A 15091-nucleotide genomic window follows, 5' to 3' on the forward strand; every position below is an offset into this window, starting at 1 on the left:
ACTGAAGGGGAAGCCCATCATGATTGTTGCCAGTTGGTTGAAATGACTGAGAAACCCCGAATGGATCTAACAGATGTTCCATTACAGAACCCAGACTGGATTTTGTATGTGGACGGGTCCTCCTATATGACAGAAGGGACCCGAAAGACTGGGTATGCAGTAGTAACTGACCATTGGGTGATAGAGGCTGAACCCCTACCCCCTAGATTGAGTGCACAAGCAGCGGAACTTGTGGCACTTACCCAAGCTTGCAAGTGGGCCAAAGACCAAAGTGTAAATGTATACACAGATTCTCGCTATGCATTTGGGATCTGTCATGCTACTGGCCAGCTGTGGAAACAGAGAGGTTTTATTACCTCCTCAGGGAGTAAGGTAGCTAATGGGCAGCAGGTTCGAGAGTTGTTAGAAGCAATACAACTACCCTCTAGTATTGCAGTGATGCACTGTGCAGCCCACATGCGAAACACAGACCCGGTAAGTGTAGGAAACAGGCTAGCAGACAACGCTGCCCGAGCCGCTGCTCTACAACCTCTCAGGTTGCAGGCCGTGCAGCAGTCCTTAGATGAAGACACCTCACTTAAAGGAGCTGTGCAGAGAATCTATGGAACAGTGCCCCAAGAGGAATTAGAGTCCTGGAAGAAGTATGAGGCTAAGATTGATCCTGATGGGGTTTGGAGAGTCCCGGATGGGAGACCGATTGCCCCAAAACTATTGCTGAGAACCTTAGCCCAGTTAACCCATCGAAATGGCCATGCCTGCAAGACCGGGCTGGCTGACCAGATTCTCCGAACATGGTTTGCTCCAGGGATACATGTAGAGGCTAAAAGGGTGGCCTCCATGTGCCCAACCTGTCAGGCCTTCAATCCGACAGGCTGCAAGCAGAAAATACCTGGAGCCAGACAATGGACTTATGCACCCTTCCAGCATTTACAAATTGACTTTGCAGACATGCCCCCACGTCAGGGTTTTAAACACTTACTTGTCATCATGGACCAGCTAACAGGATGGCCCGAGGCGTTTGCATGTAAGTGTGCAGACACGGCTGCTGTTGTCAAAAGCTTGCTGAAGGAAATTGTACCCAGGTATTCAATCCCTGAGGTAATAGATTCAGATCAGGGGGGACACTTTACTGCCAAAGTGTTGTCAGAACTGTATAAAGCCTTGGGAATTCAACAAGCTCTCCACACCCCTTGGCACCCGAGTTCCTCTGGGCAAGTTGAACATATGAACAGAATGCTAAAGACTCAGATTTCCAAAATATGCTCAGAGACTTGCCTCACCTGGATAGATGCCCTACCTTTAGCTTTGTTTCATATTCGTACCCGCCCCAGGTCCAGGCTGAAGTTATCTCCCTATGAGCTCCTGTTTGGGCATCCTCCCATTGTCTATCGACCATTCTCTCCAGCCCACACCAGTTTGCTGGGGGGGGATGAAGAACTAATGGACTATGTTATTTCGTTACAGAGACAGTTAACCTCTCTTCACAGATATGCTGCAGTCTCTCAGCCAGTACCAGTAGATACTGTACTGCATGACTTCTTGCCCGGAGACCAAGTGTGGGTAAAGAAGGTGTCCAGGAAAACCTGTTTGGAACCAAGGTGGCAAGGGCCTGTAACCGTGTTGCTAACCACACATTTTGCAGTTAAAGTAGCAGGTCGAGCATCCTGGGTCCACTATACCCATCTGAGACATCACGTTCCTGGGGACGAGGAAGAGCCACGCAAGGTGCCCTCCCCAGAAGCAAGTGCAGCAGTACCTGGAGACCAAACTCCAGCCTCGAGGGAGCAACGCAGGGTGCCCTCCCCAGAAGCAGATGAAATACCACCAGGTGGTCGAGTTCCAGTCCTGAGACTCCGGAGAACCACAGAGGACGAGTGGGAAATCGATTCAGACATCGTGGGAGCAACGCAGGACTAGCTGCCTGGAAAGAGCTAGTCCCAGAAGCAGAGGACAACCAAACTGCCTGGAAAGAGCTAGTCCCAGAAGCAAAGAGAAAACCAAGTTGTTGATTTTATGTACTGTTTAACACTGATGTAATATTGGCTCTCTTGCTAGTGTAAGAAACAGGGTGGGAATGAATCCACCCCACCCTTGCTGGCAACACTATCTGTCATTAACTCCAGCCATTGACCTAGCCCCTACCATAGTTCTGTTTGATGCCAATTTTGAAGCCAATTTAGAAACCACCACTTTAGACATTTGGGAAAGTACTCTGTCTATTTTTTTGGGTTTTCAAGTGGGGTAGTGTTTACTATAGCAGGGAAACAGAGGAAGTAATACTAATTTGGGAAGAGAACGTAGACACTGAAACCTTCCTCTGCCTAAAGGAAACAGGCACCTGGTATAGAGTCCCAGCCTTTTGGGAGAATAGGTACTGGCCATGGGAACTCTTAATGTAATAGGAGTCCTTGCTGTTTTTTCTGTGGCCAATGGAGCATGGACCCCCAATAAATATATTGCCCTGTGTGGACATCTTGCAGAACGCTTAAACAGATCCGAATGCTGGATTTGTTCACGACTTCCAGTATACCATGGGGGTGGGCTACCTCTTATTCCCCTCCCCCTTACAAACCAGACTTACATGCAACCAGAGTGGTGGGAGAAAGTTAAGGTGCCCCGGTTACGTCGTCCTAGCTCTTCGGAATATATAGCTTTAGCCTACACCCCACCAGGCGAAATTTGTCGAATATTAAAAGGAAAGGGGCCATCACTAGGAAGATCTAAGTGTAACTATTACTGGGCCCCAGCCAACAACAGCCTGCAGTGGGAAGGCAAGTGGTAGGATCACTCACATCTATCCTCAATCTCAAAACCATTTATTGGAGCATTTTGCCAGATCTATTCCACGCTATGGCAGACTTCTAGAAATGAAACCTGTAACACAGGAGTTCGCACTGGAGTTCTCACCTCTTATATCACAGGGGATCCCTTCATCTCAGCCTTTACAGAAGACACAATACTTTTCAAAAATTATGTAGCTCTTTGGTGGATCTGTGGGCAGCGCGCATATGCTACCTTGCCCAACAATGCCTCAGGTACGTGCTATTTGGGCTGGGTGGTCCCTGGAGTGAGAATTCTCCAGTCCTTTCCTTCTGGCTCACTACGTAACTACCGTAGTTTAGGCCCCCAAAGCACCGGAGAGGCTTGGATGCGCTCTATCTTTTTTATGTATGGAACTGGAGCAAATTATGATGATATACACCGTGTGTCCACAGCCTTACAGGAATTCATAAATGAAACTACTAAAACTCTTAGCCTTATCAACCAAGAGCTGTCCGAAGTCCGACAGTTTGCCATACAGAACCGCCTAGCCCTGGACTTTGTTTTGGCCTCTAAAAATGGTGTATGTGGCCTTTTAAAACAAGAGTGCTGTTCCTACATTTCTGATTATAAAGTCAATATCTCAGGTACTATTAAACACATGGAGTCCATCAGTAATGAGCTGTCTCAGGTACAAAAGGGAGATGCTCCTGGATTGTGGAATTGGTTAACCGGATGGCTACCAAACCTGAATTGGCTCAAAGGACTCATTGTAACGCTTACTGCTTTAGCTATAATTATATTAAGTGTATACTGTTGCTTTCAATGCGTATGTAACTTGTGGAAAATGTGGCCTCAAACCCTGAATGGGTAGTTTCCCCAATTCCCCATGAGAACGCTGACTGAGCAGCAGAAAGCTAGGCTGCGCACGGTATATGTGAATGAAGCATATGCGAATGAGTGACCCTTTGCTCCCTATGCGGGACAGGGTCAAAGGGGGGACTGATAATGAAATGTTTAATCCAGGCCTACAAATAAGTATATAAAAATATATAAAAGTGTGTATTAAAGTGTAACTCAAAAGTTTGGTTCACATCCCTAATGGGATATGAAACTAACAGGAGGCCAGAGTTAAGAGCAAGAAGCCCCCCTCCCAAGAATGTGGGTTGCGGGGCCCACCGAGGCAACAGGTACCAGGAGTGGTCAAGCACAGGCCATTAGTTGAATTCCTTCGCCAGCTGAAAGAGGGTCTGGCTGGTATGAAAAGATACCATAGGGATTAAAGTTGTCAGAAGCCAGGTAGTTAATCATCTTCTCAGGCTCTAGATGACACCTCTGGAATATGTAAGTTTGATAACTAATGACATGTATTAATCGCTTTATTGATATGCTTGTATGATTGAAACCTATAAAAACTTACCTGCTGTATAACTCGGCGCGCAGTATCATCCAGATGTGCTCTGATGATACTTGTGCCTTTCATGACATGAAATAAAGCGCTTTCTTTGAGCACGTACCCTTGTTGTTTGACTTCATTCAGTTAAGGCAACAAGTATATTGGCGAGAACTGAGTCTAATCCTCTTTGGTTCTGGCAAGACGCCCCATTCTCTATCCAAGTGATAGACGGATGAAAGCAAAGTGGCTGAATCAAACAGGAAGGCTGGATTCTAGAGGGATCTTTTCCCCGCAACATAACCCCACCTAAAAAAGGCAGATCTGAACCACTTCCTAAGGTCTGACCTCCAAAAATGAGTACCTCTGTACCTCTCAAGTAGCAGGGAGTCCACCACCCTCTCAGTTACCTTGCCCAACCCCAGAAGGTTCGAGACTGGCCTATAGTTGCTTAGACTGAGGGATCCAATACATACATGCTTCTTCAGAAGAGGTCTAAGAATTGCCTCCTTAAGGCAAGGAGGCTTTCTGCCCTCCCTTTCTAAAGACAATGGGGAAAATGAGGGAGGGAGAGGAAAATATGGAAATTTCAATGCCTTGTGAATAAAACTTGGTTACAGTTAGGAATGAAGATTGAGGGGATAAGACTGCATGGACTAGGCATGGTTTGAGGATGGATTTTAAGGGAGAGGTGTGGCATCACTTACATGTATGCAGGCCCAGGGTCTTTTGGCCTCTTCCTCTAACTTCTCAGGCTAAACTGTCCTCCTTTTAGGACTACTCTGAGGTTGATATTGTGCAAAATACTGGGAGAAAATATTGTGTGTGGGTGGGTGGGTGGGGTGGGGTGAATATTGATTGATTGATTGATTGATTGATTGATTGATTTGATTTATATACCGCCCTTCCAAAATGGCTCAGGGTGGTTTACAATTCAGAATATTCAATATTCAGAAATGGGCTTCTGTCAGAGCTAGTAACCAAATCCAAGCACTGATTTGCTTGTGTTTCCTCACTCCACCCTATCACATTGCTTCATCTGGATTTGGAAAGAGATATAATGACAGCCATATTCAGACATTCCTGGATAAGATGCAATCTTAATAAGTGATCAAACATAATTTCAGGAGCAAACAAATCTGATGCAAATTATCTGTGCTTGGCGACTACAAGGAAACATGTAGGCAACTATGGGGACATGCATGGTGTAGAGAGAGTAGATAAAGAGGTATTTTTCTCCCAGTCTCACAACAGTAGAAATGGGTCATCCCATGAAACTGAAGGTCGGGGAATTTAGGACCAACAGAAGGAAGTGCTATTTCACACAGCACATAATTAATCTATGGAATTCTCTGCCACAAGATGTGGTGATGGCCACTAGCTTGGATGGCTTTTAAAGGGCCTTTGACAAATGCATGGAGGACAGATCTATCAATGGCTACTAGTCTGCTGGCTATAGGCCACCTCCAGCCTCAGTGGCAAGATGCTTCCAAATACCAGCTGCAGGGGAGCAATGGTAGGAGAAAAAGCATGCCCTCACCTCTTGCCTGTGGGCTCCCCAGAAGCATCTGGTGGGCCACTGTGTGAAACAGGATGCTGGACTGTATGGGCCTTGGGCCTGATCCAGCTGAGCTGTTCTTATGCTCTTATGATACTGAAGGAATTGTTGTTGTTGTTGTTACATTATGTATTACACTCCTGCATTGCAGACTGTGTACAGACATTAGGTATTATCAGAGGTGCACCAAGGTAATTTGGCATATGGACCTAAAGGCCTTTGGAAGCCCCACTGCTGCAAGTTAAGCATCATTTTTTAATACATAGGTTCTTGAGGGCACAAACCACCCCACCCCAGGACAGACTAAATATGATTTAGGGGCACCCAGTGTGTGTGGAGGCCCTGGACTTCAGCCCCAAAGTCCAGGGGTAAGAGCGCCTCTGGGTATTATTCATTATGTACATTATTCTTCTAGATAACAACTCCTAATGTGGGGCTGCCTCTGTATGTAGTCCGGAAACTTCAGTTGGTTCAGAATGCGGCAGCCAGGTTGGTCTCTGGGTCATCTCAGAGAGACCATGTTACTCCTTTACTGATGCAGCTACTACACTGGCTGCCAATAGGTCTCCGGGCAAACTACAAAGTGCTAACCCTAAACGGCTTAGGCCCTGGGTATCTAAGAGAGCATCTTCTTCACTATGAGCCCCACCGCCCACTGAGGTAATCTGATGAGGTCCGTCTCCAGTAACCGCCGATTCGTCTGGTGGCTACACAGAGATGGGCCTTCTCGGTTGCTGCCCCGAGATTGTAGAATGCGCTCCCTGCTGAGATACAATCATCCCCATCTGTGGCAATTTTTAAAAAACATCTGAAATCTCTTTTTTCACCCAAGCTTTCCCAGCTTTTAAAAACTGTCTGTTTTTAATTTTATGGCTGGTTTTAAATTGTTGCATTGTTTTATCTTTTTATATGTGTTTCAGTTGTTTTATGTTACCCGCCCAGAGATGAAAGTTTGGGTGGTATAGAAGTTTAATAAATAAATAAATAAATACATAAATAAATAAATAAATAAATAAATAAAGTAGCAGACATTGGTGTTAGCATAACTAGCTATCAGAGTCCTCTTCATTCTCTCTATTTGGATGTAACCACAGTAAAGGATATGCTGCAATATCACTGTAGTATTTGGAAGAGTATTGGAGTCATCCCTGCTAACTAAGCAAAGAGCCACCTTTTAAAGTAGTAATTCTCTTTGTTTGTTTATTTATCATATTTTTATACAGTCTGATATGTACATCTCTAAGTGATGTACAAAATTTAAACTATTTAAAAATCAACACAGATTAAAATACACAAGACACAGCAAAAACGATCATATAAAACAGTTATTAAAACAAATTATTAAAATTAATTCTAATTAAAAGCTTGTGAGAACATGTCCTTTTAATAGGCAAAAGGACAATATTATTATCATTATACCATTTCCCAACAAAATGTTCTCAACTTGGTTTATTATTATTTATTATTATTATTAATTATTTTGTAGAGTAATCTCCTCCTCCTCCCTTTCTCCTGTTCTTGGGTTGGTTATTTAGCTTCAGTTGCTGTATTAATTTTAAGAGTCTCCAGCTGTTTAAGACAGAGCATTGGAATGATGTTTTGAGAAATTGAAATGTGTTTGCTCGAGTCTGTAAGATCTTTGTTTTTATTTGTTTTATCTAAAGAGGTCTTAAAGCATGTCTTCAATCTTTTCCATTCCACTTGTAGGTAATTAACCATGAATTTGGTTTGTATCTGAGTGCCCTAAAATTATGATATAAAACAGGCTATACATTTAATGAAATGTAAAGCAGGTAAAGCAGTTGGTCCAGATAAGATACCTGCTGAAATACTGACATTATTAGATGAACATGATATAGATGAATTATTAGGTGAACATGGTGATGTAACATGCAAAGAGGGATTGGTCTCAAGCTCCAGCGAGCTCTCTCCTGCCATTTCAGGTAGTGCTTGCTGCGGCGACATTATCTATTTCCCTTTCTCCCCCTCGCTGGAGAGAAAGGCAAACCCTGCCTGAAAAGGACAGAGGAGAGCTTGCTCGGGGCTCTCTGGAGCCTGGACATGGGTGGGAGGAGTGTGCTCAGGGTTCTTCTGGAGCCTGAGCCATGCCCCATGTGCGTGACATCATACACACAGGATGTTGCTAGAGGGGACGCCGGGCGGGGCCGGATCCATGCCATTGTTTGGCTGGCTCCGCACCTGGTTTTATGTGATTTATTTAATTCAATTTATGATTCTGGAATTATCCCTGATGATTGGTTAAAGTCTACCTTTGTCACAATTCCAAAGAAAAGCAATGCGATGACCTGCAATGAATGAGGATATTTTAAGTGAAAATCAGTTTAGATTTAGGAACAACTTAGGAACGAGAGGCACTTTTTGATATCCATGTTTTCATTCAACGTTGTAGAGATGTTAATAGAAATGTGTTTCTGTGTTTTGTTGATTATAACAAAGCCTTTGATAGGGTACAACATATTAAATTAATTGAAATCTTTGAAAGGATTAGATAGATGACAAGGACATTCGTATAAATGGCAACCTCTACTGGGACCAAAAAGGAACAGCTGAGGATCAACTGACAGAATTTATAAATATCAAGAGGGGTGTTCGACAAAGATGCATACTTTCATTTCTTTTGTGTAATATACATTCTGAAGCAATATTTAATGAAGCTTTATATGAGGTAGAGGAAGGAATTGCTGTTGTGGGTGAATGAATAAATAATCTTAGGTATGCTGACGATACAGTATTAATATCTGATAACAAGAATGATATGCAGGCAATGTTAAATAGAGTCGTACAAACAAGTGAACAATGTGGTCTGACCATTAATACCAAGAAAACTAAAGTCATGGTCATTATAAAGGGGCAGCCTGATATGCCAAACATCATAGTGGGAAATAATATATTAGGTATAGTAATATCATATAAGTATTTAGGTTGCAGGTTCAATAATAAATGGGATAATACACAAGAAATAAAACCAAGAATAGAGCAAGCAAAGGGTGCTTTTACTAAAATGAAAAAAAAATATTGAAGCTATTCCCATGATAAGTAGAAAGTGGGCTAAGGGATCCCAGCCCACTTTCTATTGATCGTAGGAACCACCGGATTTGCAGGTGAGCCCGGTGGTTCCAAGGCAGCTAGTCCACAAGCACTCCGTCAACCTCATTTTTTGCTTGCGCACCGCCGCAACGCACTGTGACACACCAGTAGACCTCTGACCGGGAAGCTGAAGCCATCCTCCCAGGCTCAGGGGTCTCTCCAGAATGCCCCCTGTGCTCGTGCAAGGCATCCTGGAACTTCCAGGGGCTGCACAGCCCCCAATCCCCACCACCCCCACCGCCTCCATGGTGGAGCCAGTAGTCATGGTAGGCTGCCCAGGGCTGCAGTCATGATCGTCTGCAGGGAGAGCAGGCTAAGCCCGCCCTCCCCGCAGACCCGCCAGAAGCTCTTCTCATGACTAGTGAGAAAAGCTTCATTATGTAACCATGCACTTAATTCGAATTAAGGATCAGAATGACTAAGTGCTATGTTTTTCCAATCTTGCTTTGTGGAATTTAAAGTTGGACGCTCACCAAAGATATGTGTAAGAAGCTTGAGGCTTTTGAAACATAGATCTATAAAAGAATGTTGAAAATATCCTGGGTAGATAGAGTCATCAACAGGGGTGTATCTAGGGTGGGGCAGGCAGGGCACATGCCCTGGGCACCACTTGAAGGGGGGCACCATTTTTTAATTTTTTTTTAAATGGCTGCCAAAAACAAAATGGCCACTGTGTATGCTCAAATGGCCTCTGTGAGGCCCTAGGCCATGCCAGGCCTCACAGAGTCCATTTGAGCATGTGAGGTGGCCATTTTGTTTTTGGCGGCCATTTATTTTTTTAAAAATTTTTTTTAAAAAATGGCCATCGCACATGTTCCAATGGTTCCTGCGAGGCCCTAGGCCTTGCCAGGCCTTGCAGAGGCCATTAGAGCATTTGTGGTGGCCTCCAAAATGGCCACCACGCTGATCTTTGTAGGCCTGAACAGGTCCCCAAATCAACCCAGGACAGCTGCAGCGGTGAATTAAAAGGCCAGCGGCGGAAGGGGGGTCCTTTGCAGCCCTGCCTCCCCCATGGCCTTTAGGAAGCCCCCCGAAGGGGCTACAGATTTTTTTAAAAATTTAATTTAATATAAGTCACTGTACACATATTCAGTTTGGCACTATGTACAGGGTTTGCGAATACTGAGCTGAAGCTTATAAGCTAGGATTGTATTCATTTGCTCTTATTTTGCTTTTTGTGATAAGTGAGTTAAATGTGATGTCTCAATAATATTAATGGTGCGTTTATCTTTGAATCAGTGTGAAATCCTTAGTATTAAGGCCCACTGGGAGTTTCTTGCTCTTTTCTCTCATTTTAACTGTCTTTCTGAAATACTAGAATATATTCCAAGCAGTGACACAGTTTACTCTGCATATCCTTTAATTATTTTCAGAGTATCTGGGAAAGGCAAATTCTCCATTTTTTAAAAAACTTATGTAATAGTGATGCTACAATGCATAGTAGAGAATTAGACAGGTACTTCTGTTTAGTTTTCCAAGTACACCTCCACATAGTATTTGGGTATTTCATGAGCCCCAGCATACTGAAATTTGTAGTTTTCCAGCATTTTTTGGTCTGGCTATGTCCACTGCTAAATAGTTTTTGAAATATTAAAATATTACCAAGCTTGACTTGTATTTTTGAGCTGATATTATGGTAAAGTTATCTGAAAGATGGGTGTCAGATGTTTGGACAGGGGGCACAATTTCAGTGCTTGCCCTAGGCGCTATTTTCCCTAGATACGCCTCTGGTCACCAATTTAGTAGTTCTGCGAAGAATGAATAAAAACATGGACATTTTAAGAACAATAAAAGAAAGGAAACTGGAATATTTGGGACATGTGATGAGACATCAGAGATATCATCTTCTGCAATTAATATTGCAAAACAAGGAAATACTGAGAGCAGGAGGAGGGCAGGAAGAAGGAAAACATGGTTGAAAAGCCTGCATCACTATTTAGATATGCAGAGTCAAAAGATCAAGTAGCCTTAATGATAACTAACCTCCAATAGGAGAAGCAACTAAAATATAAGATCTGAGTGTCAGCACATGAGTTACAGAGGAGTGTTTTTTACAATTGGAATGACTGCCATCTTGAACAAACAAGGCTGACTGGCAAAACAAATAATAATCTTGGGGTCTCTTAGGACCCCCTTCCATATGTAGACAACTTGATTTTTGTTGCACTATAACTGCAAAAGTTATTAGAAGGGGAAATGGACAGAACCAGAAAGACAGACACGTGGATACAGACACATCCAGAAACATGATAATCTCATAAGCATTCGTTCCTTCAGAAAGTAGGCTAGGTAGAACTTTGTTCTAGTGGCCTTCTCAAACAATCTCTCCATCTTATCATTACATCAGTATCTTAATTACAACTGTGAAGAAGCTTTTCCTCTGCAGGATCGGAATGTCACAGATTTCTAAGATGTTGGTGATCACCGCCCATTTATTACAACAATCACAATTAAAGTGAAGCTACAGAAAGAAAGTGATAGACTGGCTTACTCTAGTAAAAGACAAACCATCCAACAGGCTACTTGTGGAAGGGAGGACTAAAAGAGGGAGATGCTGGGGTTATCTGAGCTTTTCTGTACTGTCATTTTTTGTCTCCTGATTTTGCAGTTTCTGAAGCTGAAATGGATGAGTCGACAGTTTCCACCTGGACCAACCCCATTCCCTCTCATTGGGAACCTCTGGTGCCTGGACCTGAAGATGAACCAAGGAACTTTTACCAAGGTATGCAAGATATAAATGCTAAATAAAATAAAATAAAATAAAATAAAATAAAATAGATGACTGAATAGCAGCTGGATCTATGAACTGAAGAACCAATTTACTCTAGCAGCAGAGACAAGGGAATGTAGAATTCATCAGCAAGATATGCCACGCTGCTCACATGATTCTTGTTGGGGAATTTCAACTTTTTTTTGTATGTGTTCTATCCTGAGTGGAAGAATGGCAGGGTGGGGGTGAGGTACATTAGGGATGTGTGGGGCGGGGGGAATCACTTCAGTACTCTATCTATTTTCATTGTTTAAAAGCTCATTCAGCTACGTGTTCAGGTAGTTATGCAGCCATTTAGTTGGTTTCCATAATTCCCATTCATTTCCATTTCCTATTGCTCTGTCTCAGGCAGAGCAAGCTAGCAGGGCAAGAGCGTCCCCTGCTGGGGGTGGACCTTTGACCCTTCCCCATCCCAAACATTTTCCAGTGTGCTGTGTGTCAAAATTGCCCATAGATCTAATGGAGTTGTTGCACTCAATCTATGGGGGATTTACACACCCCACACCTCTTGAAAATGGTTGGTAGGGACAAAAGCCCACAGACAACTGCAGGGGACCCTGCTGCCCCACGGATCCTCTGCAAGGGATGGGCTTTTGCTCCCTTTCGTTGTTTTCTGGGATGCAGGGTGTTTAAATCCCCAGAACTCCCCATGAATAATGCATGTTATGCCAGGGCTTATTGCAGGGGTTCCCAACCTTGGGTCCCCAGATGTTGGACTACAACTCCCATCATCCCCAGCCACAATGCCCCAAAGCCATTGTAGCTGGGGATGATGGGAGTTGCAGTCCAACAACATCTGGGGACCCAGTTTACATAACCCATATTTATGTATTTAATAATAATAATAATAATAATTCAATTTATAGACCGCCCTTCCAAAAATGGCTCAGGGTGGTTTACATTGATAAATAATAAATAAATAAATAAGATGGATCCCTGTTCCCAAAGGGCTCACAATCTAAAAGAAACATAAGACAGACACCAGCAACAGTCACTGGAAGTACTGTGCTGGGGGTGGAGAGGGCCAGTTACTCTCCCCCTGCTAAATAAAGAGAATCACCATGGTAAAAGGTGCCTCTTTGCCAAGTTAGCAGTTTGTTTGTTTTATTTTTAAATTTCTATGCTGCCTTTGATTAAAACACTCTCAAGGCAGTTCACACAAAAGTTAAAACAAGATAACAAAAATTACACAATTAAAATATTAACTAGAATATAAAAGTACAGATCTGGTTAAAAGGTTAAAAAAGAAGCACAATATAATCATAAAAGATACAAAGCAGCAGCAATAGAAACAATCATATACAACCCTGGATAAAAACCCAAGATTTTGCACACTTTCTAAAAACTGTGATGGAGATTGAGGAGCGGATGGCCTCCAAAATAGCTGTCATGCCAGGGAAAAGGCCAGAAAAGGGCCAAAGATGCCCGAACCGGGCAATTTTTAACTACCCAGGAGGCTGGCAGGGGAGGGGGATCCTCTGTGGAAACCCTCCCCCTCGCCACCTTGGAGAAGCCCCTGGAGGGGGTAAGTTTAATAAAAATAAATACATTGGAAAAAAACCCAACTCATCGAACCCCCAAACTGGGGTGTGTGTGTTTTTCAGTTCGGGGTCGAGCCAAACCAGCAGGGTTTGACTCGACCCCAAAACTTCGAACCAAACCGGTTTGACACCGAACGGGTTTGGTTTTGAACCTGTTTGCACACCCCTAATACATGCAACACCCCGTGAAATACACTGGGAAGCACACCCTCCGCTGCTGGCTAAAGCGGGGTGATAAAGGGGGACTACCGGTGTGCCTCCCTGCACACTTCCCCCGACAAATTCCCGCTAAACTCCTACAAAACTCCTTCTATATCTGTTTGCAAACCCCTTCAGAAAAGTTCCTGGGAGCAAAGCATTATTCATAGAAGCTAGCCACTTGTTCTGCAGCAATTGCTCATCCCTAGCAAGCAGTGAACAACACCAATAACAAATAACAACAGCAACAATAAATTAAAGGGCAAACACCTGGCAAAATGCTCTGTTGCCAGATTTGGCTTTTTAAAAGCCAAACTTTGGGTTACGGCCCATTTGACCCACGAGTATACCCCTTAGGTTTTGGCAACATTGCGGTCTGGGTCCAATTCAAAATGCTAGTTCTCACCTACAAAACCCTTATGGGCTAAACTCCTGTATATCTCCAGGATCGCCTCTCTTGGCCAGTTGTATCCTGACCTGTGAGGTCTTCTCAGCTGGCCCTCCTTAGTGTCTCAGGCCTTGGTGTAGTGCCTGGTGCCTGGGCCCGTAGGAAGTCCTTCTCTGTGGCTGCCCCTCTTCTTTGGAACACCCTTTGCCCCCCTTGATTCATTCAGCCCCCTCCATGGCTGCTTATAAGGTCCTTCTTAAGACCCAGAAGTGAACAGGCAACCAGTGCAGCGACCGTAAAAGAGGTGTAACACTATCAAATCTACGGCTACCCATAAGGAGGCAGGCTGTTGCATTCTGGACTAGCTGAAGCTTCTGAATCGTTTTCGAAGGCAACCCCAGGTAGAGCGTGTTACAGTAATCCAGGCGAGAGGTAACCAAGGCAGGAGTTACTGTTTCCAGGGTCTGCCAGTTGAGCAAAGGCCTTAACTGGGGAACCAGCCAAAGCTGGGCAAAGGCACCCCTGGCCACGACCTCCACCTGTTGTTCAAGCAGGAGCCATGAGTCTAGAAGGACCCCCAGATCATGAACTGTCTCCCTCAAGAGAAGCACAACCTCATCAAGAGATAAAGTCATGCATGGCAATTGGCCAGAATGCAAATTGAACAAGAGCAACTCGGTCTTAGAAGGACTGAGCCTGAGCTTTTTTTTGGCCCATCTAGGTCCCGACAGCCTCTAGGCACTGAGCCAGCACATGGACAGTATTGCCTGTTTGGGCAGGGGTAAGGGCGGATTAAGCTATTTATTTGATTACAAATCAAATCAATCAATCAATCAATCAATAATTAATAAATAAGCTTTCTGCCGCCCATAGGCAAAAAGGCTTTTGCCGTCCTTTTACCTTAAACAAAAAAAGGTTTGCCTTTTTAATATATAAGGTGGGGGGGGCTTTCTCCTCACCCACTCCACCCTTGCTGCAGCCGTTGCTGCCCACAGAGAGGGGTGGAAAAATTGGAGGAGGGGCAAAATTTGCTGCTCCTCAAATTTTGCCGCCATAGGCAAATGCCTACTCTGCCTCTCCGTTAATCCACCACTGCCAAGGGTAGAGATATAAAGTTAAGTATCATCAGCATATTGATGAAAACCTACCACAAACCGACGGATGACCAGGCTAAGTGGTTTCATGTAGATGTTAAAGAGAATGGGAGCAAGGACCGAGCCCTGTGGAACCCCGCAAGAAAGGGGCCAGGGCGCAGAACACTCACCCACAATCAACACTAACTGGAATCACCCAGTGCGATAGGATTGGGCAGAGATAGAATTGCCCAGTGAGATAGGATGTTGCTAGTTAAAGACAAAAGGAACCAGCAGGTTAT

General features: G+C 44.0%; 1 protein-coding gene across 1 annotated transcript in view; it reads left to right on the forward strand.

Moving 5' to 3' along the window:
• Positions 1-11370: 11370 nt before the first annotated feature.
• The window catches only part of LOC128351051 (cytochrome P450 2C25-like), a 33047-nt gene continuing 29326 nt past the window's right edge, over positions 11371-15091 (forward strand). Inside the window, exon 1 of the mRNA XM_053310153.1 lies at positions 11371-11541. Within this exon, the coding sequence (XP_053166128.1) occupies positions 11371-11541 (171 nt within the window). The remainder of the gene's footprint in view (positions 11542-15091) is intronic.

This window comes from Hemicordylus capensis, chromosome 3, assembly GCF_027244095.1.
Source record: "Hemicordylus capensis ecotype Gifberg chromosome 3, rHemCap1.1.pri, whole genome shotgun sequence".
In the NCBI taxonomy this organism is placed as follows: domain Eukaryota; kingdom Metazoa; phylum Chordata; class Lepidosauria; order Squamata; family Cordylidae; genus Hemicordylus; species Hemicordylus capensis.